Here is a 27,383-nt window from a genome sequence, read left to right on the forward strand (position 1 = left end):
TATATATATGACAGACAAAGCCATTATGCTGTAACATAAAACCCAGTTAGACAGGTGACAAGCAGATTAAACAGTTACTCCTTATAGCTAGTGTTTCCGTAATTTTGTGTGTAATCATCTTCAGATTCTTCTTCTACTCCCAAAGCACGATGAACTGCCAAGTGTTTAGCCAAGTGTTTAGCTTCTCAACAAAGGCAATATGTGTGCAAGTAGCATTAATATTGTCCTAAACTGCATCCAAATCCGGTCTTGAATTACTTGTAATTTGTCAACCATAACAATGGTCGTGCCACATATGAAGGCTATGTTTACAATCAATGTGACGAATATTTCATTTGGGGTAAACAAGAAGCTAGGTTTAACTTCACAGAGCAAAATTCTGAAAATAGCGAAAAGTTACTGAGTGTGCCCACAGTGCAAAATTATGCGTGCGTGTGGTTGTTTTGCTGTTCGATTCCAGCGCCACATTTTGATGGCACATCGGGGCTTCATTGTAATTTTTTTATCAATTAAATAAGATCAATAACTTTTACATGTTTACATTTCAAAACTGATGAATTGAGGGGTCATATTTTGGAATCTATACTTTAAAGGTGGTCAACTTTTATAGTTCTTATACTTCTTAAATTCCACCCCTTATTGCAATAATGAACGCTCCCTACTATGCAAACAAGTGCCTGGATATAGGTTGTAAAACCGCATCGGTTTTACCAGTGGTCCGTGGAGTTGCCACGGCAACTCCACGGACCTGTGGGTTTTGCTAATGAGGCATTCTGTAGAGAGTTACATAAACTTCACAGATATGTATTTTGAGAAGAGTTGTCGCATGGGCACCTTTATCAAATCAGTTTACACAGATGACCGACATCCTGATTTCAAAACAAACACACACATGGCCTTGGAGAACTAGGGAGCACATTCGGCGCGCCGGCATTTGCATAGGACCTGAACAGCTGAAACGTTCCAAGTCAAAAGTCACGGGGTATAAATCTGGCAATGTCATTGGGCATACGAAAGGTTAATTTACATAAGTGCAACCGAAAAATCCATAGTAAGAAGTTCGCGGGAGTCACGAAGGAAGGTAAAGATCCAGTTTTCTGTTTCACTTTATTTAAATATATGAACTTCGATGTGAACGTTTTGTCTCTTTTCGAGTTTAGGAAATACAGACAACTATGCTTTTCGAGAACGGTCATTCTGTTCGTTGTCGTTTTTTTAAACCCTTGGAAATTACAGAGAGATCTGGTCAGACTCCCAAACTTTCAGTGAAAATGTGAATTCGCGAAAGTACAAACCGCAGACTATTATTGTGTGAGAAGTATTCAATACGTCATCCTTTTTCATCTTCTCCCCGCATTTCTTTGAAAGCCCGCGTTTATAAATCTGGCGTGGTTTCGTAAGTTTTAGGACGGGGACACAAACGCATATGCACGGATCGTGTGCGCACGGGCTCACTTGCGTGTTCGACCGTTTAGTTGGATCACAAGTGCATGTACCCGACTCCAACAAGACGGTGAACTTAAACTAAATTTCGAACAGCAGTTTCGTATGGTGAAGCAGTTATCAGAAAAGTCACCGTTGAACACAGAAATGTTTTGGGTATTTTTGCCCATTTGCTTACAGAGCTCCGATTTTGACCAGTCAATTTTGTTGTTTGACGCGCTGTGTGTTACAAAATATGATTCAGCTAGTCGCCTATGAATCTTCCTTCTTGTTTCCAAGACTTTCTGAATTTTTCCTCATGACTGGAAAATTTTGAAAAATATATCGAGATTTTCAAACCGAAAATTTTCAAACACACCTACCCTACCTACCTCAAACGCAGCAAATGTATTAGAGTAGACGTCCGTAAAAGCCATGTAGACTGCACTGTGTTAGAGAGCAGAGTGTTATCGGGTTCATTCATCGGGCTGTTTATTGAAGCCTTTCCACCTGTGTAATTTCCTGCATGCATAATGTGATACTTCCTGTGGTGGTGTGATACTTGACGTTGGAAAATAAACTTCTGCTGTCACTGATGAAGTCAGGACTGAACCCTTTCAAACATAGCAGTTCTTTTTTGGAAAGCCAGACCAAAGTTAACATCCTGTCAAAACGTACGTGTATATACCCAGATGCGTCACACTTCATCAGCATCCAATGACAAAATTGCCTGTACATTACATAACTTGTGAGACAGCTAACCGAAAATAGTGATATCATTGATCTCACAGTAAACAATGGAACGCCAAGCAGTCTTCCTGAAGGAGGATGTCCAAAAGCTCCTGAGGAATAAGTTCATCGTAATTCTTGGCGACTCAGGTAATTCTCAGTGATTGCAGTAATTTCTGAACAAAGATGAATCTCAACAACTTGACGTACTTTTTATGTTTGATAATCCATCTGGTGACTAATATAATTAGGCAATAAAGCACACCCAGTGATGGTATAGCATGAGATTTTGACCAGTTCACGACAAATATGCACAATCGATAGCGAGTGCATATGAAGTGAACTGGTCAAAATTGAGTGGCATATCGTCGCTGGGTGTGATTTATTGCTATCATATCATAACAGTATATTGAAATTCTGGCGTGGAATGTCAAAAACGGATTTTTGCTCAACCGGAGAGCTCGCACAGCTGTAGTATATCGCCAATGTATCACGGTTCTTTTTGTGTTTCGACCAATCAGATCACTGTATTTGTGCCATCAACATGCTGGTATGATATAATTCTGAGTATTCCCGTTTTTCTGTACTTTAGTTGATTATTGCATAATGATTATTGTATGTGTTAATGAGGTATTTTTGGCAATGCAACAAAATGTTCCAATAAAATAATTCTGGAATTTTCTTATTTTTCCAGTCCAGAGGACAATTTACAAGGACCTTACAGTTTTGTTACAGGAGAACAGATTTCTAAATAATTCTGAACTGCGTCAAAAGGTAAGTACACCGTAAAATGTTGTAAACAACATACTGCTACATACTTATATTATGAGGTTACATCAGCATTAAACCTCACCTAGCGAAAGGTATACCACAAGACTTCCACCAGTTCTCAACATATGCTCATGAGTAAAAGTGAGTGCACATATGGAGTGAACTAGTCAAAATTCAGTGGTGTACCTGTTGTGATTTATTGCTATAATATCACAACAGTATATTGAAATTCTAGAGTAAAACGTTAAGGAATAAATTTTTCCCTAGTTAGGAGCTCCGGCGTGCTCCAACTGTGCTATATTGCACATAGCATGGTTCACTTCTCCAATTGGATTGTTGTATTTGTGCCATCAATATACTGATATGACCAATATCACCTGCTCCTGTCTCAAATCAGCATGAGTGTCATTTATGTCAAATCAGATTAGCAAGAATGATACTCATTCTGATAATGATACAGATGGTATAGTTATCTTTGCAGCCCTAATACAGGTTTTGCGGACTGAGGTTGTATGGCAGAAGGGTCTGAGCTTGTGAGGGCTATTGCCGTATGATCAAGGTCTGCAAATCCCTGTGAAGTTTTTATCATATACCAGTACGTATGGAATGACAAATAAGTAGTTAACAATATTCTGCATAGATTTGGAAATAGAAATACATGGGATATCAAACATTTATCGCCATTCTTGTAAATTTTTCAGAAAAGCAATGGCCAAATTGTCACGTATTCATGTACATAATGACGTCGTTTGTTTGTCCCCACGGACACTGTCCAGGGGACCTATAGGTTTGGTCATGTCCATGCGTGCGTCTGTGAATCTGTCCATTCACACAGATATCTCACAGATGCCTGGAGTGATTTCATTCAAACTTGGTACAAGAATTACTCGTTATGTCATACTTATGCACATTGATTTGTTTTGTGATACGATCCAATATGGCTGCTGTGCGGCCATTTTTAACCTGTAAAACTCATAAAGTAACGTAAGTGTACCAACAAATAATGAGATGTAAATTGAGATATAAGAGGAACAATGACATGATGTAAATTATCATAACTAACATTACACAGGCAGCGAAATACGATCATAAGGAAAAGTTCAATTGAAAGAAATATTGTGCCTTTAGGTAAAGTTTGTAATGTTTGACTTCATAATGAAATGACCACGTACTGTACTTGAAGCTGGGCGACAGCTTGGCTCATCTACCATTGCATGATTGTGCTTACTCAATCAGATTTATATTCAGTTCACTTTCAGGGTTCTCCCTAGGATTTTTTTATAGAGTAGCGGCTAATTTGCATAATATTTGCGTAATTAGTTTTTCAAATATTTGCATAAATTTTGCATCTAGTTTTGTGTTCACCAAAAATGGACAAAAACAGGGTACTTATGGAGTAGAGCCCCTCGACTGACTTTTTTTTCAAAATTTAGTACATCCTTACTAAGTTGCATAAGCTCCTACCCTTGTTTAACTCCCTTCTGCTACCTCCATGCTCCAATAAAGAAAGGGTAGCAGAGTAAAATATACCGTTACAGTTGGTAAAACTGCTCAGATCAAAGAAACTATTAAAGATGTAAAACAATGAGGCATAGAAGTTCCCGTGAAAGCATCGCCAGGAAATACTACGTTTTTTCAGTACGTTTATCAGGGTTCTCTGATCCTGCGCACCCCGGTACCAAAATAGAAGAGTCCCACTCTGATGTCAATCCGCCATTGTTTACAGTATTTTCACTCACGCACGCGATGTGGGTTTTTCATTCTCTTCATATGCATTTTCATTTGTTTAAAGCAATCAACACTCCATCTGTTAAGAGTTTTTTACCACTGACTATAACAATTGTCATTGCTATGTTGCTGTTTTCACAAGATACTGACCGTTTGATCTTGGAAAGTTGAGTTGCTTGTACCACAGGGGCTCATAAGTGCCTATTTAAGTCAATATTACAGCGTTTTTCTTTCTTTTCAATGTTACAAATAAAGCTGAAGAGCACAACATTGTGTAGCTGTCTTTTGTGTAGCTTGTATTGGCATGTATAGTGCGCCCTCAATGGGAATGTGATCATATGTAAATACGACCTTTAGTTCCGTGACCTCTAGCCAATTCCTCTGGCCATGCCTTCTGGCCACGTGTACAGACGTCGCTGTGTTTACTGTATATATTTCCCAAGGGAGGCAGATCCGGCCATATCCGCAGTATCAGTGTTATGGTGAATCTCCGAAAACATGAAATCTTGGTAATTTTTTTTGACGGACACGGCCATCGTTTTGGCACACCGATCTGACATTGTCATTAAAGTCTAAAAATGAACCTTCGTGAATGTAGAATGTGAAGAAAATTGGACGCTGTCAGCACCATGTCCGAAGCGAACCATGTGCGCTGTAAAGTACATGTGTGGGCAACTTGATTATACTTTATAATGAGGACGTAATCTGGTGAGTGACGGCTCGTTCAAGAGTGGTGGGGCGTGCCTTATGCAAGAAATAAACAGGAAATTAACATATTTACAAACACGATGTGTTGCACATGGCCCGTACGCGACACAGCCGGCAGATCACCTAAGTGGTACAGCAACAGATATTAAAGTTTGTTATGCCTATTTTGTTCCCATTTTATCGCCAGTCGAGATTGCGTTATCACCTAACACCATACCGATTGGGGACAGAGCAGAGTAGATCGAAACGCAAACGGGGTGTTATTATAGGAAAGGCAGTGACTTATTTAAAGCTGAATAAAATGCTGTCTCTGGTTGTGTAAGTCTGTCAATCGAAATATATATTTTGTTCCCAGTTGATTAATCCATGGGGGATGGCAGTCTCGATCTCCCCTTTATGGATTGATATTACTGACTCGTTCCTTCTCATTTTTGTCAATCGATGAAAGCATTTTCGTCTTCCTTATTCAATCTTACTTTGACTGATGTTATATCCTGACCTACAGTGTCATTAGTTTTGACCAATGTGCAAAGACGTTGCCCATGCGCCCGTTGACGAGATATTATTATTTTCTTATGTAAACCCCTGCTCGTTCCCAGCAGAGTACTTTTTAAAGTTCTGTACATCAGTGTACACTGTGTGTATAAGCCCTAAACCTAGTTTAATTCAATTATGGAAAGGTATAGTAAAGAATAAAGGGTCGTTACAGTTGCTAAAATTGGAGAAAAACGGCACGTTTTTCCAGTACTTTTACAGTTCTGTGCTTTCCATCCCCGTTACTCAAATAGAAAGTCCTATTCACAAGCGCTATCATTTTAAACCACGTCCAGGATGTGCTGTTGATTTTCATTCTTTCGTGCAATTTCATTCGTTTGAAGCAATTTCATTTGACTGCTCTGTGGGACTCTTCTGGATAGTGTTTTGGATAAAAAGAACTCTATAGTGATAGACATAAACTTCGACGGTGATAGGTATACAATATCGGTTCGATGTGCGAAGATACACAGATTACAAGTTATTTAGAAGTTCTCAAAACCAGTAAAAATAACGTAGACGTACATCGCATGCTTTCTTACACCGAACGAGCCGTCGGTTTCCATAGCTATTACGTGAAATCCGGCCTCACCGATGTCCCTGTCCCGATTCGGAGAACAACTTTCAAGCTGCGAGTTGAGGTTCAGATGTCCGATTTTTTCATATTCAAAAGTGATTCAGAGAGAACGCCTGTCTTGTTTTTAGCACATGAGGGCAATTGAAAATTCAAAGCCAAATAGCCAGTGGGAAAAAATTCGACCGGACGACTCGCTCTCACCAGCGATCGCAATGGAAATAAAATCGAAGTCTCTGAAGTCGGTATATATATGCTCCGCCATGTTTACTGTTGGTTGTACGGCCAGTTTAAATTCACAGATTTTCTTCACGGTAAAATTCATATAATCGCCATACCACGAAGTTCCCTGTGCAATATGTCTTATGTCAATATGTCTATTTGGCAGAAAAAAGCGTCACGGACATTCGATCGATGGTGATGAACTTTTTCCAGGCTGCGACATATCATCAGTTTCGAACTTTACCGGTTTTCGATATGTTATCAGCATTGTTCACGTTGTGTTTTGAGTCTGATATCTAATATAACAGGAAAAAACTAACGATTTGAGTGACGATAGAGACCATGCCCGATACGGAAAATTGACACCAACTACTTGCATTGAGCAGTGACCTGAAACTTCAGACTTATATATAAATGTCGACAATATAAAATATCAAAATGCCGGAGAGAGAGGGAGAGAGAGGGGTCTACGCTGTCGCGATCTGAATATGTACTGTTTCGGATATGACTTCGGTATAGACGATACACAGACATCGAAAATGTACACCTACTTTCCAGAAATTCGACTAATCTTATAATAAGAGTAGAATAAATAAAAAGTGGTGGTTGAAGTAAATCTTCAGATATTGGTTTTCCAAAGTTAGACAATACTTACAGAAATATGGTCGCCATAGTCTTCTCTTAAAAAATATTATCTTCAACACCACGTTTCTTATGATCGGTGATGTCATTTTTTATTATTTTTACAAACTTTCAATGCATCAAACGCCATAAGACTATCTGCCTGTCAGGGAGTTACAACATATTTCCAAGGGCTGGCACACGATGTCACTTACGCGTCGTCCGTCGAGCGGCCGGTGGCAGTGTCACAGATCGCTCCGTCTGTAATCGCGGCCACTTTGATTTTGATGTGACACCCAGGTGCGTTTGAGGTTTTTTGTTACCTAATTTGTCGACCTCACAAATTTCACAGTCCGTGCTTTGAAGCAGTCTCAACATGGCAAACATGTCTCGCGTAAATTTCATCCTCGTCGTTCCAATTAATTCGACCACTAAATTATTTCGGCAGTTTAATTTCCAAATAAATCGACGATTTTGAAATCGTAATTATTTTTTTCTGGTCGAATTGATCGATTGAGACTCATTCTGTACGCCTGCTAACTTTCTTGAAGATAAGAACACGTATTTTCGACCATTTTCCCGTGAGCCGTCGACGGCTTCTACGATGTTTGCTCGATCGCGCGTACAACGCACTGAATACTTACCGGACTTTCTTTGCTCTGCGTTTTTGCCAAAAACAACAGTCGCCAGAGCCGTAACATGTTGCTCCATGCTTGAGGTCGCCGGTAGCCCTGGTGCTTTTTGAGCTCATTAATGCAGACTCACCCACATAAATATATGAATATTTATGATGCATTTTAAGTAACCAGGTACTTAGCGGCGCTGATGGTCTTAGCTTGGCGAAGAGCTGCTTCCCTTGGGAAATTAGTACAGTAAGCATAGCGGGGGCAGGGCAGGAAGTAGGCATGCTAGAGCTGGGCCTAGAGGTCACGGAACTAAAGGTCACATTTACGAGGACGCACTATACATGCCAATACACGCTACACAAAAGACAGCTACACAAGTGTTGTGCTCTTCAGCTGGATTTGTAACATTGAAAAAGAAAGAAAAACGCTGTAATATTGACTTAAATAGGCACTTATGAGGCCCTGTGCTTGTACGTGCAGCCAACCCATGCCGTGTGGTGACAGACAGTTCCACTATTCTAGGCTATGCTGTTGATCGGCAGCATACATGATCAGATGATCTCTTCGTTCCAGTTTACTTTTTCTTTCAAGATGTGAGACAAACAGAAATTTCACCAAATCGCCACTTCTGAAGCTAGGGATTGTGTAATCAGTTTGATTTTGATTGAAAATATTTCGTCAATTAAGAGCGGAAATCGTCACTGACTTTTACTCTCAATTTTTTCTGTCCTTTAGCTTTACAATTTCTTTGGATGGGTCGGTGCCAGTACCGTCAAGGGTGGGACGTGTGAACTTGTTCTGTTGTGAACACTATTCATACAAATTGAAAGGAGTAATAACTAGTGACATTGTAAAACAAAGAAGCTACAAATAATCTGTCTTCCTTTTGTGTGATCGTACGGACGTCGACCAGTAGGTGCCATTGTGAACATTTTGCCGCTGAACCTCATAGCGTTGGGGGTAACAATGATAGGGTCGCGGTGAGATCGAAAGCGTCGCGGGCCGCGACGCTGTTTTGGGCTGGGGAGAACTATGGAAAGCCTCAGCTGCCTTAAGTTTACAGATAGTAGTATATTAGGAGGTTACATAATTATTTTATAACGAAAGAAAATCATTTTATGTGCCGACACTATATTTTTATGTGCATCAGACATTACTTCATGAGCAAACATTAAGATATTATGTGCTTCAAGTATTATTTAAGGTCAATTTACTATTATTTTATGTTCAAACATTATGATATTATGTGTCTATAGTATTATTTTATTTGCGAACATGAAGATATTATGTGCTTCAAGTATTATTTTAAGTTTATACTATTTATTTTATGTCCAAACACTGTAATATGTGCCTACAGTAGCATTCTATTTGCAAATATTAAGATATTATGTGCTTCAAGTATTATTTTATATCAGTGTACTATTATTTTATGTTCAAACACTATGATATTATGTGTCTATAGTATTATTTTATTTGCAAACATTAAGATATTATGTGCTTCAAGTATTATTTTATATCAATGTACTATTATTTTATGTTCAAACTCTATGATATTATGTGTCTATAATATTATTTTATTTGCAAACATTAAGATATTATGTGCTTCAAGTATTATTTTATATCAATGTACTATTATTTTATGTTTAAACTCTATGATATTATGTGTCTATAATATTATTTTATTTGCAAACATTAAGATATTATGTGCTTCAAGTATTATTTATATCAATGTACTATTAACAGAGTTCGCGTTTACGCAAAAATCGTGCGTATTTACGCATTGAAATTGACTCTCTACGCATTTTCTTCTTCGTTATGCGTTTTCTATACGCAAAGGATAACACCGAAAGCACTCCCCACGACTGAGCTTAGCCGACAATCAGACGAAATTTGTTGCAACACATTTCTGTCAATCACTCATTTTGTGTGGAAAGTTTCGGATTCTCTGGGCGTTGTCTGAAAAATCGGCATCGTAGTCCACACGTTATCACGTTAGGCACGTTATCATGTCAGCTGTGCCTATGAATTACGTTGCTAATTTTCAGGCGAGCGATAGTTTCTGAAAGTTAGTGATTGACAGAAATGTTGCGACAAATCATATAAATGCCAACCGTGCACGATCATCGCGTCTCGCTGCTCCCAAATTTTGATCAAGCACACATGCAGCATGGCGTCGAAGCAGACAAATTTGTTTTCTTTCAACTTTGCTCTACGAGTCCGTGAAAAAAACGATTCATCGGTAGAGCTCGTCGGAATCCCGTGTCTGGATGGTAACTGGTCGTTCAGGCACCAAGTCGTTTCGGCCCAAGTCGTTTCGGCCTCTCAATTTCCGGCTCCAAGTCACTTCGGCACCGCAACCCAAGACGTTTCGGCATCTGTATTTCGATTTTTTTTCAAACTATTTAGTAATTGACTGATCGTATTCGTAAGCGTGACCTTTGCGTTCTGGTCAGTACTTTATGTGCATTTTGTGTGAATTTTGCCGTGCTGTTTCGTCACCGCTTTCAAACTTTTGCCGTGTCGGCGGCTATTGATATCGATAAACTTGTGTCACAGATTTGAAAATGATATGAAGTTTTTTCTTACGGTCTCTTCCCATGTTCTCACAAAGATTAAAGCATGTACGTGAATGTTAGTTGACACTATACTTTTTAGTACTTTGATTTGTAACATTACGCTCCAGCACTAGTTCCCACAGGTAGCCTTCAGCGGTGCCGAAACGTCTTGGGTTGCGGTGCCGAAACGACTTGGGGCCTGATATTGGAAGGCCGAAACGTCTTGGGCCGAAACGACTTGGTGCCGAAACGTCCACAACCCGTCTGGATAAGCTGCCATAACTCTAACTTTTGGGTTGCCCGATGTGTTTTGACGGTCGCATTACCCTTCGCTGTTACGTTTCAACATTGTTCAAGTTGTTCGTTAAACTGTTTTCATTAAAATATGTTACATCGTACAATCCGAATATGTAGTGTAGGTTTATTCAACGGCACATTGTATTTTGCAGTCAGTTTCTTTAACAATCGAGTGCGGAAGTGAAATTACGCACTCAAATCCAGCCATTACGCAATTTTAGCAGACTAATGCGTATGCCGTACGCGAGGAGAAAAAAGTCACCGCGAACACTGTTCAAAACACTATGATATTATGTGTCTATAGTATTATTTTATTTGCAAACATTAAGATATTATGTGCTTCAAGTATTATTTTATATCAATGTACTATTATTTTATGTTCAAACACTATGATATTATGTGTCTATAGTATTATTTTATTTGCAAACATTAAGATATTATGTGCTTCAAGTATTATTTAAGGTCAATTAACTATTATTTTATGTTCAAACACTATGATATTATGTGTCTATAATATTATTTGGTTTGGTTATGGTGTTAAGGCTTTACGTTAATACCTTTAAGACCATTCGTTATTATTATTATTAGCTCGCACTTTTGAACCACTAGAGGGCACCTTTTCTTGCATGGAAATGCGGCCATTGAATGTTGACGTGTCAGTGAGAATCAACATTCATTAGACATGGAAGCCACTCTTGAAAGATTAAATCTGTCAACGTTGGCAGAACGTTTCTTAGCTGACAGAATCAAACCTGAAATGGTCCTCGACATGACGGACGCACAGTTGATCAGATTTGATTTGAGGCTATGTCATCATTCCTGCCACCTGCTCATACATGTGTAAACAGTCTTAACCTGCCAAGACCCTCTGTCAGCCATCCGAAATGATACTCTTTTTGGGCTGTATGATATGGCATTTGCCAATGCCTATTTTGGAAATGTGTGATATGTCTTTTTAGTCAGGAAAGTATTCATTTAGAGTTCACATATGCTTTGATAGTTTTGCCATTTTACTGGCCGAGATCAGTCTCAAGTATTGAAAGATTACAAGGGCATGAAAGTATTAAATTATTGTTTCTTTGCCTTGTTGTTATCTTTACATTCCAACATTACAGGCAACCGACTGAAACCATCAATGCCACCAATTATGACAAAACACCAACTCATGAGTTTGTGAATTGTGTCCACATGCCACAATTGGTTGGGCCCTTTCACATTGTATACCCGTTGCTTCACAGGTCCAGTAGGCATAATTTGTGATGATTTTTCTTATTATTATCATGAATATTAATAAATTATAATATGAATGTTACAGAATATTAAAACTTTTTTACACACAATGCCGTCTACTTTGTGTAAATGCTGTCTGGAAACTCCATGTTTTGATAATTATAATTATGAATAAATTATGATTATGATTAATAAAGTCATATTGTAATACAGTGTATATACACTGTGTAGTAACTCTCGCCGTAGACTGAACCTGGGCAATGATAACTCTCGCCGTAGACTGAACCTGGGCAATGGTGTCACTAGTATTTTGGCATAGATTGTGAAACTATATAAGGGTTTCCAGAGGGTTGTTCACATAAGCACATTACAATGTGTAAAATATGACTTTATTAATCATAATCATAATTTATTCATAATCATAATTATCAAAACAATGGAGTTTCCAGACAGCATTTACACAAAGTAGACGGCATTGTGTGTAAAAAAGTTTTAATATTCTGTAACATTCATATTAATAATTTATTAATATTCATAATTATTTTTTATGATAATAATAGGAAAAAATCATCACAAATTATGCCTACTGGACCTGTGGTAATACTTTAGCTGTTATTTTTCCTGGCATATACTCCATCACTATCAACTCTATGTATGCTATCGCAAAATCGCATACGTTGAACTTTTACTCCAAATTTTTCCATGAGAAGACATGTTACCATGTTCTCACCACAGCTAGGATATTCTTGTGCTAACTGATGTACATGCAAATCAAGATCCTCATCTGATATGCTGGAAAAGTTCATCTTACTGAGTCTATATGACTGCATTCTCCTCTAGATAGTTCTCTCCAATACAGACAACATGGATGTAATTTCAAATATGATGAATCCTTCAAAGTGGTTTTGTAGTATGTCTCTGGAAATGAAATACTATGGTGCACCACATCCTTGAGGCACCTTAACAGGAGCTTTTGACCCACGTGATGTGCACATAGCACAGGCGTGCTGTTTTCTGGGTAGTTTCTATAAGTGTAGTTTATTCTACGTTTCGACGTTCTCTTCCGTAAGCTACGGAAGAGAACGTCGAAACGTAGAATAAACTACACTTACAGAAACTACCCAGAAAACAGCCGCCTGTGCACATAGTGCGTAATGCCATCATTTCCTGGGAGTTGTGCAAACCGACTGAATGACAGTCGGCGATGGATAATTCACAAATATGTACTGGCGTAATCTTCTCCTCTTCAAATTTGTCAACCAAATTGCTAAGATTAAGCCCCAACAATAATGTGGCCATTGCAGAACGTTGCATTTCAATGATGAACAATTACTATCCGTGTCAAACTGCCTGTGCTGATTATGGACAACAGCTCAAAGAACTTGCCAAAGGGCATGGAGCATGCTCGGTTTAATCATGTTGCATCATGGAACTTGTAATATACTGATTGTTTCCACACTGAATTAGGCTATATTTCCATTAAATCAGTGTTTCCACTTAGTGGCACAGCGATCGGCGAGACATACAAAATGACCAGGCTAAGTGCATTTATTTCTTTCGTGTACAAACCCCTGATGTCGTCCAGGTGTCACTCTAGTTGGCCTTGTTCGGGGTTAACAGGTCGCATGCAACTTGAAAATTGTGAAGTGATCAGATTGATCCCATAAAGTCTGTAAAGTATGCCTGTAGTGGTTGCAAAGTGTGAGCTTATAAAATGATAAAGAAAGGTTATAACATACTAATGTAACAGCATAACACGATGGCAACACCAAATAAAATAATGATTACACACAAAATACATACACGTGTGCTCATAAAAAACAATATCGAAAATACTCAATATTATTTTTTCACGTAAGATATGCTGTATATAGATAAAATCATAGTGATAGCACAAAACTAATTCTTTGTGCACGTAATATCGTAAAATTTGAACAACTGCATAACTTAATATCATGCAGCTTGAACTTTAATTAATAGTAGTTAATCATCAAATAATGCTTTATGCACAACATATCCTACTGTTTGCAAATAAAATAATATTATAGACACATAACATCATAGTGTTTGAACATAAAATAATAGTACATTGATATAAAATAATACTTAAAGCACTCAATATCTTAATGTTTGCAAATAAAATAATACTATAGACACATAATATCATAGTGTTTGAACATAAAATAATAGTACATTGATATAAAATAATACTTCAAGCACTCAATATCTTAATGTTTGCAAATAAAATAATACTATAGACACATAATATCATAGTGTTTGAACATAAAATAATAGTACATTGATATAAAATAATACTTGAAGCACATAATATCTTAATGTTTGCAAATAAAATAATACTATAGACAAATAATATCATAGTGTTTGAACATAAAATAATAGTAAATTGACCTTAAATAATACTTGAAGCACATAATATCTTAATGTTTGCACATGAAGTAATGTCTGATGCTCATAAATATATGGTGTCGGCACATAAAATGATTTTCTTTCGTTATAAAATAATTATGTAACCTCCTAATATACTACTATCTGTAACCTTAAGGCAGCTGAAGGCTTTCCATAGAGAACCCTGACTTTCAAGTCTTTTAATAAACAGACATCATTGGTAACATGCTCACTTAACACTGGATTTCAATTGAAATATCACCCTGTTTTCGTTCACTGTTGCCAGTACTATCAGAAATGGGAGATTGTGTTTGAATCTTGTACTGATTTTGTTTATGAATGGAACGTTTACTGATTGCAATGAGCATAGTAACCAGAATAAAGCTAGTTCTGAAATGCGCATGCTTACCCATGGCATGATATGGCAGATTATTACACAAACTGAGGGTGTTTTTTTCCCATAGTGTAAAACAGGAACGTAGCTGGTGGCATATGATGAAATGTAAAGACTCCTTTACATCATAACGCATTAGAGAGTGGTGGCTATTTTGATAGTTTCCATTGAGAATCACCATATTAACTAATTATTTATGTACAACTTCACTTTCACATCATACCTTATCTTTGCACGCATTGATTATGCCTTTTGGCCTTACTGATGTTTGTCTTTGATCATACAAAAAATTAGAAAAACTTAAGTGGATTTACAATGGTAAAACAAAACAAAATCCAACATACTATCACAGTATTTATCAAAATAAAATATCCCTGTACCTCAAAGTCCTAAAAGGATTTCAATGTAGGTAACATTATGGGCAAAGAAGTTGTAACTGTAATGCAGAAAAAACTAGAAACTGATGATGTTTATTAACACTTTGAGTGCTGTAATTTTTCCCACCAAAATTTTTGTGCAAATTTTTTTAATTTTTACAAATTTTTCTATAATTGTATTGATAATTTTGAACCAAATGGACATCACTTTTCACTTGCAACTGTTTTTGATGAAAATTTTGGGGAAAATCGGAAAAACTTGTCTGGAACTGAAAAAAATTGAGTGCATATTGTTTTATAAGGTGACAAAAATTGACATTTGCACTCAAGGGTTAATGTGCTTATATCTGAACATAACCAAGCATTCCTTTAGCCAAATTAGTAACAAGTAATATTGTTACCTCCGACTTGGTGTAGTAGGTAGTATGGTATCAAATTATCTGTAGTATGAAAGTAAGTGCCCTGTTCAACTTTCATTTGAGAAAGTAATGTAATTAATGCATGTCACTTTGTTCAGTGTGACAAAATGGTGTAACAGCATGTTAAACCAAAAGCCACCCAGATATTTCATTGACTGCAAACTCGACCCTGAAATCAACCCAACTAAATTTTTTTCAATTCTGGAAAAAAAGATGTGCAGTTTATTTGCTTTCCGTGATCTTTAGGAGTTCAGTTTTTGCGTTTGATGATGTCACAGTAAAGAGTGCAAGGGTTTGGGTTGGCTGTGTGATGGACATGGTGTCAACTCTGCAGGTGGAGTGCCAACCTTGTCCATTAGCTAGACCAGAATAAAAATACCATTGGTAGGAAAGTACCCAGGACCATACATAAACTGTCGTCTTGTTACAACAGTCTTGATACACTCTGATTTGTTTTTACATTTTAATTTGCAGGGTGAGTTGTCCTTTTCCCAAGACAGGCTCCTTGAAGGTGGTAAGATGGGGGAGTTACACAATGGTATCAACTACAGAGAAGTTAGACAGTACCAGACTGATTACCATCTTTTGAGGCAAGTGCTACATGTACACGTACATTGAAGTGTGTAACATTCATAAAAAGTCCTCCCAAATTTGTTGACTCCACCCAGATTTGTTGACTCCAGCTAATCATGTTCCATACCTTTGGTAGCAATTTGAACACACAAATTGATGGGAACTTGTGAAAAATGTTGCTTGCTCCGCTATGATTGTTGTAATACACCTGACGGAAACTCCAAAATTGACCAACTATATAAACATTTTCTGGCTAAAGCCAGAACAAAACCTCTCCATTATTGTTACCTTTCTCCAGCTTTGTTGAATTTCTGTAATTGCAGAAACAAAACTGTAGAAATGTTTTAAATTTCATACAATATTTAGTTTTTCAAGAAAATTTTACATTGGCAAAGATATTATTTGCATCAAACAGTGAAGAGTAGCAATAATTTGTTCTGGTTTTACTCCTTGTCATGATCAGGTTCTATTTCCTGACCCGGGTGTATGGTAAATATGTGGAGACAGTTCTGTCAGATCTAATGGAAGGTCCTGAACCAGATGTGGTCATAATGAATTCCTGTCTTTGGGATATCACAAGATATGGTCCAATGTCAATTACAACATATAAGAACAACTTGGAGAAATTGTTTAAGCGTCTCAAGGCTACACTACCAGCCCATTCCATGGTGCTTTGGAATACAACTTTACCGGTGTCCAGTAACATCAGAGGCGGGTTTATGGTCCCTGAAGTAGCTTTTATGAATGATACTCTAAGGTTGGATATTCTAGAAGCAAATTATTACGCCCGTGATACCGTAGCTTCATTTGGCTATGATGTTCTAGATTTGCACTATTATTTTCGTTGGCAACTTCACAGGAGGGCAAAGGATGGAGTACATTGGAATGAAAAGGCACACAGGCGTATTACAAATTTGGTATTGGCCCATCTGGCCAATGCATGGGGAGTTGGGGTGCCGCGATTAATTGCCCCTGATCAGTCTGTTGAGCATGCTGTCAGAAGAAGCAGACATGTACGTAGTCAGAGCGCCACTCAGCTAGATTGGCGATCTTACTCAAATATAAGTACTCACACAGAAGGCAATGGTGGGCCCTATAAGCAGCCGGTTTCCCAGACAATGTGGCAACGTACAAAGCAGCAAATTAATGATTACATCCGTTCTCAGTGTACCAATTATCCTAGGACAGTTGAGGAGCGGTACGGCGGCCCTGTAAAACGTTCTACATATCAGTCAAGCGCTATGTATATGTCCCCACACACTGCTGCATACAAGCAGCCACTTCTAGCTGACTACAGCATGCTGCCATTGCCGTACCTAGATTTCAGCCAACCGTATCCATCCATTGCCCTCAACAGTGCTTTCAGTGTGTCACCACAAAACTTGCCATCTGAGTATGGAAAGATTGCAAGTCAAGTAAACCAAAAGCGAAGTACCAGCAGGTACAACCCGTACAGTGGGTTAAGTGGTGGCAGAAATAGACAAGAAAAGGTTGCCAAAGATAGGGAACAAGAATTAAGAAACCAATGAAGATCAGTACTGGACATTTTCAAAGCATATGTACTCACATTGTCCAAATTTACTTGGTAGTTCCCTTTCAGTTTTTACCACAGATGGTGTACATGTATACCATCTGTGAAACTACTAGTTGTTTGCATTTTTTCAACAAAGACTTGCATATATGGGTATTTCTGATTTATCAACACAAGTACTTTTGATACAAATTATCATGGATTCAGTACTCTTTAGAAACAAATATTTAGGATGTTAAAATATAACTTTTGCTAGAGTTTAGCTGATTCATTTTCAGTATTTATTTTTGTATGACAACAGAATTTTATTACTCTTTTTTGCTTTGGAGTATCGCCAGGTTGAGTATCGCCAATCATTGTACATGTTTCGTTATCACCACAGAAGTGCCTCACAGTTCCTCACTCTTTTTTGTTTCTATTTAGAAAATATGCCTTTTGTTATTTATCACTGCAAGGCCCATTTTATTGAGTAACAAAAGATCTTGGAAAAGATGATCTGAATTCTGTAAGTTAGTAAATTGTTTGGCATTTCATTCCATGCTTGAGTGTGTGAATCAAGACTTTATCAAAACATGCACAATTTTCAGCTATGATCATGAAAACTTAAATAAGAAAGTACTAGTTAGTTATTGTCTAAGAGTAGTGATAGTTTCCTGAAATGTTTTTTTATCAGTGATTTATATTTGTGTGCCATTTCCTTAAGTTGTTCTTTACCTCCAGAGTGCTTTAATATTAAATATATATAAATTTTTTTTTTTCAAAGTAACAATCTTTCAACATACCGTTTTTGGATATTGACCAAGATTTTACATGGCAACTTTTTTTTTCCTTTTTTGTTACTACCTCATACACAAATTTGATGTGTCAACTGTTCATATTCCATCCTAGAATTCTAGAAACAACGACTGCATCACTGAAGTCGATATATGGGGTGGACAAATTTACAAAATAGATTTTCTTCTTTTGTGCTCACTTATTCAGAGTAAAAGTTAAAGTGTGAACACATTCTAAAACAACTATACATGAGGCATTGAAGTGCTTAATATGTAAAGTTTTTCGGACATTCCACTTTCATGTTGAATGATTACTTTTTGATCATTTTGATTTTGATCAAGTTGTGCATTTTCCAGTAGCTGTAACTTGTTATGGTTTCTTTTTCCATTTTGTTTTCAGCGTTAACTACAGTCTCTTGTTTTTATCTCCCAAAGCATGCTGAGATACAAAGATTGGAGTTTGTCAACTCAGCCTGTACAAATGTAGACTGTATTTCTATTGTTGAGTGAATTCAGGTCCAGACAAGAATGAAACAAGAACAGTGCATTTTAAAATTATGGTCGCTGCATTGACAAACTGAATTGTTGGTATTCAAATACCAGTATGCTTTTGGGAGTAGAACAAGATTTTCCAATTGACGTACAAAACAAAATAGCAAAAAAAAATCAGAAGTGACAACTACTGACCTAATAATTGTCTAATCACAAAAAACAAAAGGTTTTGTACAAACTGTACATTTTCAATAACGTTTGTGCTTTGAATGTGAATGGAAATAGGATACGTACTGATCACAAGATATGGCATTGTGACTGCATAGACAGCTGATTGAATGATAGTGCAGCTGTAACGATTTTTTTGTCTGAAATTTTCCTGATAGGGTTATCAATGCATGTTTGATTCTTTGACGATTCAAAATGCTGACATTTTGATTGTTTACATTTACTTTGAATAATGCAATATTTTATATGATATTTGATAGTGAACTTTCTTGAAGTTGATAGACATTTGGTAAAAATTGCAATATACAATATTTACACTGTGTACAACAGTTGACCCCCCACTGTTATGCAAATTTTTTTTGAAGTCAAAAACACTTTTAATTCACCAAATAGTGCCAACAAAATTGTGTTTCTCTGCTTTGTGCAATTGCCCATTTACTTACCTAAGAAACTTACTTTTTTGTATCACGGTTTTCAGATGATATATATTTGATGTTGATAAACCATTGTGTTAGTTTTTTTAGAATTTTGATATAAATATGTTAACATGAAATGAACACCTGTCTTGTTGTGCGTTCCTCGTGCCATCAACATTGAAATCTTATTGAAGGTCAAACATTCATATTTCACAATGAACTTCTCAGTCTCTCTAGTCAACAATACTGGTGCATGGATTTCAAATCCATTTGGCAAGCATGGACAATTATTAATGTACTTCGTCTGAATCCATCTGACTAGGTGAACCCACCAATCTGACTAGCTGTAGCAAGGGTTTGTACTCTTAACTAGATGCCTTTGCCCCTGAATAGTGAATAATTAACAAAAACTGAAAATCTAAGCATAGATCGGCTTTGGTGTGATTAGGTATGTTTTCAGTATTTAATGCTGAGCATTCAACTTGCAAACATGTCAGACTGGCATTCGGCTGTCAGTGGCAACCTGAACTATAGTATCCCTTGAACCAACATAAAGCATGTGATGAAGATTGGCAACAACAGAGCAATGGCTAGCAGGATGAGTTGGCAATTGTGCATACATTGCTCATACTAACATTATCTCGAGAGAGGAGGCCACTGAACCTGCATGATTTATCCCCTGCTCTAACATGTTTGAAATAATGTTTCATTTTATTAGCTCACGTGTGTCACACGTGGGCTTATGGTTTAGCTATGTCTGTCTGTCTGGCTGTCTGTCTGTATACATGATATCTCAAGAACGGCTGGAAAGATTTCAACCAAATTTTGTACATAGCTTCAGATATCAAATGGCAAGAGCTGATTAGATTTTGGTGGGCGTGGTATGCATATTAATGAAGTTATCAAAGTTTTGATTTTTCTGTTACATGGTTGTCTATGGGACGCATGATGACCATAGTGTTATATACTAAGATTTACTGCACTAAATATGATGAAACTTGCCATATAAATTGTAATATGCAAGAAAGGATAATATTTGGAGCATCATGCCAATTAAATGCTAATTTAAATATTGTAATTAGTGATACAATTCTGAAATTGGTTCACCAATTTTGATAAAACATGTAGATATTGAAGTGACAGACATTTGACGGTGCTGTGAGATATTCAGCAGAGCCATGTTCAGTGTTGATGGTATACCTGAACCAGTGAAGGAAAGGACTGCTGAATACTGAATGCTAGATTTTTCATGCCTTGTCACCAGTCCTTGGGCTAATGATGTGCAGTGTACTCGGAAGGTTATATCTGATTCGATTGTCACTTTTCACAGCACTTAGGGAGTCTTTTTGTATTTTTTAATTATAACGGTAAGATTTAGCCGCCCAATTGGAGATCAGCTTCCAAAACGCTGCACATCAGCAGGAGCAGGGGTCCTGTGGGGGAAAGGCTAGTGATAGCGCCACTGCTGTGTGGAATGTGATATGTTAGTAAAATGATAGTGTGACCATATCGGCCATTTGAGGGCGCGGTAAGTACCATATTTATGTATGGAGTGTGACTGACTGGCCAGAGACTTTGAATATTACCTGGGAAAACTATAAAAAGTCCTTGTTCTAGCTTTTAAATTCAGACAACATTGTCAGCAATGTGGTAAACGACCTAAACTGGGAGATATATCATAGAGGTTTAGTCACAGAAAGTTTGGCAAAAATTTTCAAAGTTAGTGATGGGAAATGCCACATCTGTGGGGGCGAAGAGACCATTGAACTAACTTGTCATGAGTAGATTGATTTGATATCCATATACCTGGCTCAACCAGGCAACTTCTGATGGCTACAATGCATTGAACTCACAACTGCCTAAGACTGACACTTGTGGTGTGTGCAGGTAGGACAGCAAGCAACAGCTGTTGCTTGATTGTAAGTAGTAACCGCATGATGTGTGAGATCCCTAGTATTCACAGTTCTGGACACTAACACAAACTAGTTGTACAGGGATGGGTATCGACACATGCATGGGATTCTGTCACCAGGTTATACCTGACACCTGCATCGTGTACTTACATGCATGTGCACGATTGTTTGGTTTTTGGCCTGAATTGTAACTGGTCAGGTGTCATGCTTTGGATTCTCAGGCTGATCACTGTCACATTTTACATTACCTTGATCACAATGTCAAATCAACGAACTACAGCAGTGCATCTACAACCAGTGTAAAAACGCTAACTATGAAATTATCGATGGTTGGCAGGTGTTTTGTGTAAAGATCTGAGGAAATGAGCAAATTTGGCATAAACAAGAACTGGAGGTTCAGTGATCATTTAATACAAACATGCTAATTTTCCCCAGGCTTTGTACTTACTAAAAACTAACCAGAAGTTATAATCTCTTAACCAGATATGAACTACACATGCTCACATGTGTAGTAGTGAGTCAGGGCTGTCATTTAGTTCAGCTAGTCTTTATCATAGAGTGGTATGTGATATAAGCATAAGTAGCAAGTTTCATTAATCTTTGTGATTAATTACAGGAGATGTTAATTAGTGGCTGATGAGTTTCATTCTTAAATGTCGTCGCATAGTGTAGACAGATGTACTCTGTAAGATTAATATGCTAATATGTGTTTAGAATAAAAATAGTTTGATCTGAAAAACACATCATTGATGATGAAAGTTGATTACAGAATGTTTGGAGAAATTTGCTCCTTTGGTTTGATACAGTGTAGATGCTATTAGGTTTGGGAGTGTTGCCCTACTATTCATTATATAAATTTTACTTTTTTGTAGAAGAGGGGTACAGTATGGATTTGTTTGTGTAAGAGCAATACCTAGTAAAAGTGGTAGTGGAGTAGAAAGTGCGCCCTCATGTGTGCAGTTGCAGAAGTCATGGTCAGTTTCTCTCGATCTTTGGCTGAATCAGATATGCATTGATTTTAACTTTTATCTTATCAAAAACCACAGAGTTTCGTATATATTAGATAGTGTATTTAACATAAGAAATAATACAATATATCATTTCTGAGATTGAATCATCAATGTCTGCACCAGTTATTGCCATTTTTTTCAAGTCAGTGTCTTCATGTAGTCCATGCTCTTTTGTTAAGAACAATTTGCATTTATCCCATAGTTCGTTTGCATATCTGCAATCAAAAATTACATGATCAACACATCAACCACTTCCATCCAAATTCAAGGTTGACAGCGTATGTCTGTATTCATCACAAAATTCAAAATATGCCAGTGGCAGCATCTTGCTCCATTGCGGTTCAGTAAACAGCGCATACACTGATGAATCCTGTTGAGTGGCCAGTAAAACAGAAATTGTAACATTTGTATTGTTTCCTTCACTTGATGGGGCATGGCAGGAATTACTTTATACGATGTGGTGATTATTAAAACAGTGAAAACAACAAACTTTGTCAGCCCTTTGGTACCATGGCTGTTTTATTTATTGAGAGGCTAGCTTGCAAAAAACTGATACACAGGTTTAAAGAGATGTGTACACACACATTTGCAAAATTGCATGACAGAAAGACTTTACAAATTAGAAATTCATAGAGTGATGTAAAATGAAACATGAAAATGAGTTTCCTGACTGTATCCTGACTGCACAGAAATGTCTCACTGAAAATTCCACTTGTATTGACTGCAGCCAGACAGTCAGTATCCTGAACACATTCATGTGAGAAAAAAAATACAAGCAGTATACATCAGTGCTCAAGGATTGTTCTACAGATTTTAATCCTAATCCCTACTTCATCATCTTGTTAGCAACAAGCTTCTGTCACTTCTGCAGAGTCAAAAACCTGGTATGACTTTTTTGGAGTTTTGTTTCAGCATTTCTTTACACTTTTGTGTTTAGCAACAATACCCTTCCTGAACTCAATGTGAAATTTGAAGCATCTTCTGATGATGGCTTTCACTCTTCATAATTTCAGTCACATATCAACAAAGGAGATAATACAGTTACAGCGCCCTCATGGGACATAAGGATGTTGGATAGCAGTTGTATTTTGTGACCATTTATTATAGGAGCAAAATATGACATAAACTACAACAATATCAGAATCTATCAAATGTAGCACTTGTGGCTGACTTACTCAATTTAATATCTCCTAGATTTTCAGGTGGGAACAGTAGATAGTCAAAATGTTCTACTTTGGGAAATTACAGAATAATGATAGTGCACATGTACAGGCAACTACATGTATGGGATATGCCATACAAGATATCGTTATCTCAGAGAAATCTATGACAATAATTATTAGCATCTAAGTACAATCCTGGAAGTATTGTTTTAGAGGTATTGATTTATCAGCTTGAAATCCAAATGAGAACTGTTTAAAAGCTGAAGAACTTTCATGATTTCAGAGCCTGAAAAACTGTAATATGTACTGGCTTGGCCTTTATGTTTAGCTAACCTGGGCATGAAGATCAAGAGCAGATACTGGCCAAGGTCCTTGCCTGTCCATCCTTCAACAGCGAGTTTTCATATAATTATGAGATAGCAGTTATGTGTGGCAAGGTATAGATTCTTTGTGCCTATGTTCTCAGTGAATGGAAAGACATGTACAGCAGTCACCTATCTATCATACAATGCCAAGGGCAGAATAACCATGGTAAAATCACCTGTGACATTGGTTTCAATTAAAATAGGCACAAAACATGGGACTGGAAACAGTCTACTCTTTCCACGGAAAATCTACCCAATGTTAATATCCACAAACATAATGGTAAAATATTTGGACTAATACAAGCACCATTGTAAACATTTGCCAGAAATCTGTTGGTATTTTGTTTTCAATAGGTTATTTTTGATCACGTATGTGGTGCACACCGTGATTACTAGAAAGGAACACTGTCATGATTCCATTTCTTTCAGCCGTAGACAACTTAACCCTTTCACCACCATGGTTTGGCCCAATCCAATTGTTACAAACAATGAGTGTGGACCTGTCCACACGGTATTGGGGATGAACGGGTTGATACAGACTACGGCGAGTAAATTAAATTCTATCTGTTTACAGCTTTAAGCGATGTTTTATTCTTCTTAACATTATGGCAACAAAATGTACTGTTTTAAGCACACTCAATATCTCTTTTTCACATAGGGAGCAAATCGTTGTTTTCACAACTTTTAAGTTGTCAATAAAATATTGTGCAAAATAACTTACATTAAGAATATTTAAAAAAACATGTCTACTTAAAGAAAAGACAATCCACACCTTTACACACTGTACTAATTACAGAAAGGAATGTGAAATTGCTCAACAGAATATCAAAAGTATTTTTTATGAACTTAGAGAAGTTTGTCAAAACAACAAATATCAAAGAATTTCAAGCATACAGGATGGACAACATACCGGTATTACCATAACACTCATCACATTTGGTAAATCTGCTTGTGTAGCAAATAATCATATTTTAAATAACCCTAGGCCATGTTGATAAATTTTCCCAATCAAAAATTACTTAAATTACCTAAACTAGCCTGATGGGGCACTGCCATAATATTAAGTATGTAATATCGTATTTCTATCTGAATTAATTGTTCCATAATCTAAGAGAAAACTTCAAGCGGCGAGACTGAACAACTGTTCTCAATAGACGTTTTGAATCAATGGTAAACGTCTTTCATTTGTTTCATAATGAAATCATAAAATAAGTTTAATGTACTAGTATATTCAAGCTGGGAACTACAATGAATTGCACGGTGATTACCACATGAACTCACACACCATCGTTATCTTGTTCTCAATAAGTTTAAGTTCCACTGTAGGGGAAGGCATTGCAGCTCATGTGAAAACTTTACAGTGAATGATTCAAAGCTGAATTTCATTGAAATAACCACTGCAGCTATTGACAAAATTTACTACGTATGCCTATGATATGGCTCTCGTGAATAGAAGCATCTTGATAATCACATGACAAAAGCACTATGGATTTGTTGCAGCTGATGGGGTTGTAAGTTCAACGATACAACTTCTGCTTTCTCTGATTTGCTGATTGGTATTTTAATTCTACCAATGCATGGCGAAGAAGACTTCTCTTGTAAGACCTGTTGATGTCAAGATGAAAAGAAAGCTCTGTCAAGACTGCCAAACAAACACAAAAGATTACAAAATGATATATATATATATATATATATATATATATATATATATATATATATATATATATATATATATATATATATAATGATATATATATATATATATATATATATATATATATATATATAACCATACTCACAGAAAAACTAATGTCAGAGCTTCTGTTAGGATTTTCAAACCTGCATAAGGCTGTACACAAACGTTTTTTTATTTGCGTAAAATGTATCGAGAATGCTTACAACTACATGTAAGTAACTATAAAATAGCTATATACGCAATATCGAAAAAACTAGTTCAAAAGTCAATGAATAACGTGTTCAATAAACATCAGCAGTGACAATGTTTTTTTCTTTCACGAGTTTTACATTTATACTCTTCTGTTCTATTCTCTGATGCCAGTCACTTCTTACTAATTATTTAGACTACAACTTCCGATGATGTCTTTGCTGCCTGAACTCCATTGCTACTCTGAAGTCAAATTCGCAAACTTTTGGGCCTTCCATGGTTATCACCATCAGATCATTTATGACATCAGACAACTATGTTTCAATGTTTTAATCCTGTTTTGGGTACTGAACCAATGTTCACACGGGACAGATGAGACTGAAATCACGACTGCAATTATGAGCAATTTTGCAATATTTGGAAAGAGTTCATGATAATCGTTGTAAAGAAGCATGCAGACCGGCCATTAAACTATTATTTCTAAGTTTGCCCAGCATTAGCTTAAATTGTTGATATTTGACATGGAGATCTTCAGGGTTTACAATTACACATTGGGCGCAACAGGAAAAAAAATGTTTTTGAAATAACAACGAACTATTGAACATGTTACATGTCTATTGGTACAGCCTTGAAGGAAACAGTGGATGCGACATAAATGACAGGATATAGGACAAAATATTGCAAAATAATGAACATTTTTTATCAGCAAACATTGATTTTTAGTCCTGGATAAACTATGCAATTTTTCAATGCGTATCAGATTACGCAGACGTCCGTTTACTTTGCGTACTTCAGAGTAATTATGCGTGAAATATGCAGAATTTTGCATTAGCGGAAGCTCTGTAATGTACTTACTTAATAAAAGTAAAGTTCTTGACAAGTGCGTGGATGTGTCATTTGTCCTCAAGCCGAGAATATTTACATTAAACTCACTTGCCATAGGACAAGTGAATTTTAAATTTCACTTGCCCGAGAAAAACAATGTACAAGTAATTTGTTCCTTTGATCAATATCAATTACTTTCTGCTATGATAGAAAACATATACAGCAAGAGTGAAATGTGTATTTCACATACAAATTGTCTTGTCAGATATGAAGGATTGCTAGTATCACTTGTCAAGTGTATCAAAAAGTTAGATCAAGAATGTTTTTCTTTTTTCCCCAGATTTGGGCTACCTCAAATACTTTTTTTGTATTATTGAATTTTTCTATGCCCTTATCCATAAAATTTAATCTGTAATTAGTTCTCCTTTGAGTTTTCAATACTACATAATCTCTACAATGAAGTGGCTGCTACTCATGTTCACATCAAACCAAGATCACATACAACTGTTTTACTCATGTTTATTTGATGTCAGTACATCTTCACTCTCCTTTAGAACACATTTGTCGTCTAAGCACAGCATCCTTATAAAGTCTTA

At 36.8% G+C, this 27,383-nt stretch overlaps 2 protein-coding genes across 2 annotated transcripts in view; one reads left to right on the forward strand and one right to left on the reverse strand.

Annotated features, from left to right (window-relative positions):
- Nucleotides 1–688: 688 nt before the first annotated feature.
- On the forward strand, nt 689–19,767 carry LOC139119796 (PC-esterase domain-containing protein 1A-like). The gene is made up of 5 exons (XM_070683697.1): nt 689–1,081; nt 2,214–2,301; nt 2,846–2,925; nt 16,088–16,203; nt 16,650–19,767. The coding sequence occupies exons 2-5, from the start codon at nt 2,220–2,222 to the stop codon at nt 17,713–17,715; spliced, it is 1,344 nt and encodes a 447-aa protein (XP_070539798.1). The 5' UTR covers nt 689–1,081; nt 2,214–2,219; the 3' UTR covers nt 17,716–19,767.
- A 5,602-nt stretch (nt 19,768–25,369) lies between these two features.
- The window catches only part of LOC139119798 (dynactin subunit 1-like), a 41,708-nt gene continuing 39,694 nt past the window's right edge, over nt 25,370–27,383 (reverse strand). The window contains 1 exon segment of the mRNA XM_070683700.1: nt 25,370–25,682. Within this exon segment, the coding sequence (XP_070539801.1) occupies nt 25,545–25,682 (138 nt within the window). The 3' untranslated portion in view covers nt 25,370–25,544.

This window comes from Ptychodera flava, chromosome 20 (genome assembly GCF_041260155.1).
Source record: "Ptychodera flava strain L36383 chromosome 20, AS_Pfla_20210202, whole genome shotgun sequence".
NCBI classification, from domain to species: Eukaryota; Metazoa; Hemichordata; class Enteropneusta; family Ptychoderidae; genus Ptychodera; species Ptychodera flava.

Coding starts and splice junctions, on each gene's coding strand:
- LOC139119796 (XM_070683697.1), top strand. CDS start 2,220: ATGGAACGCCAAGCAGTCTTCCTGAAGGAGGATGTCCAAAAGCTCCTG. Junction 2,302..2,845: donor CGTAATTCTTGGCGACTCAG/GTAATTCTCAGT, acceptor TTATTTTTCCAG/TCCAGAGGACAATTTACAAG. Junction 2,926..16,087: donor ATTCTGAACTGCGTCAAAAG/GTAAGTACACCG, acceptor TTTAATTTGCAG/GGTGAGTTGTCCTTTTCCCA.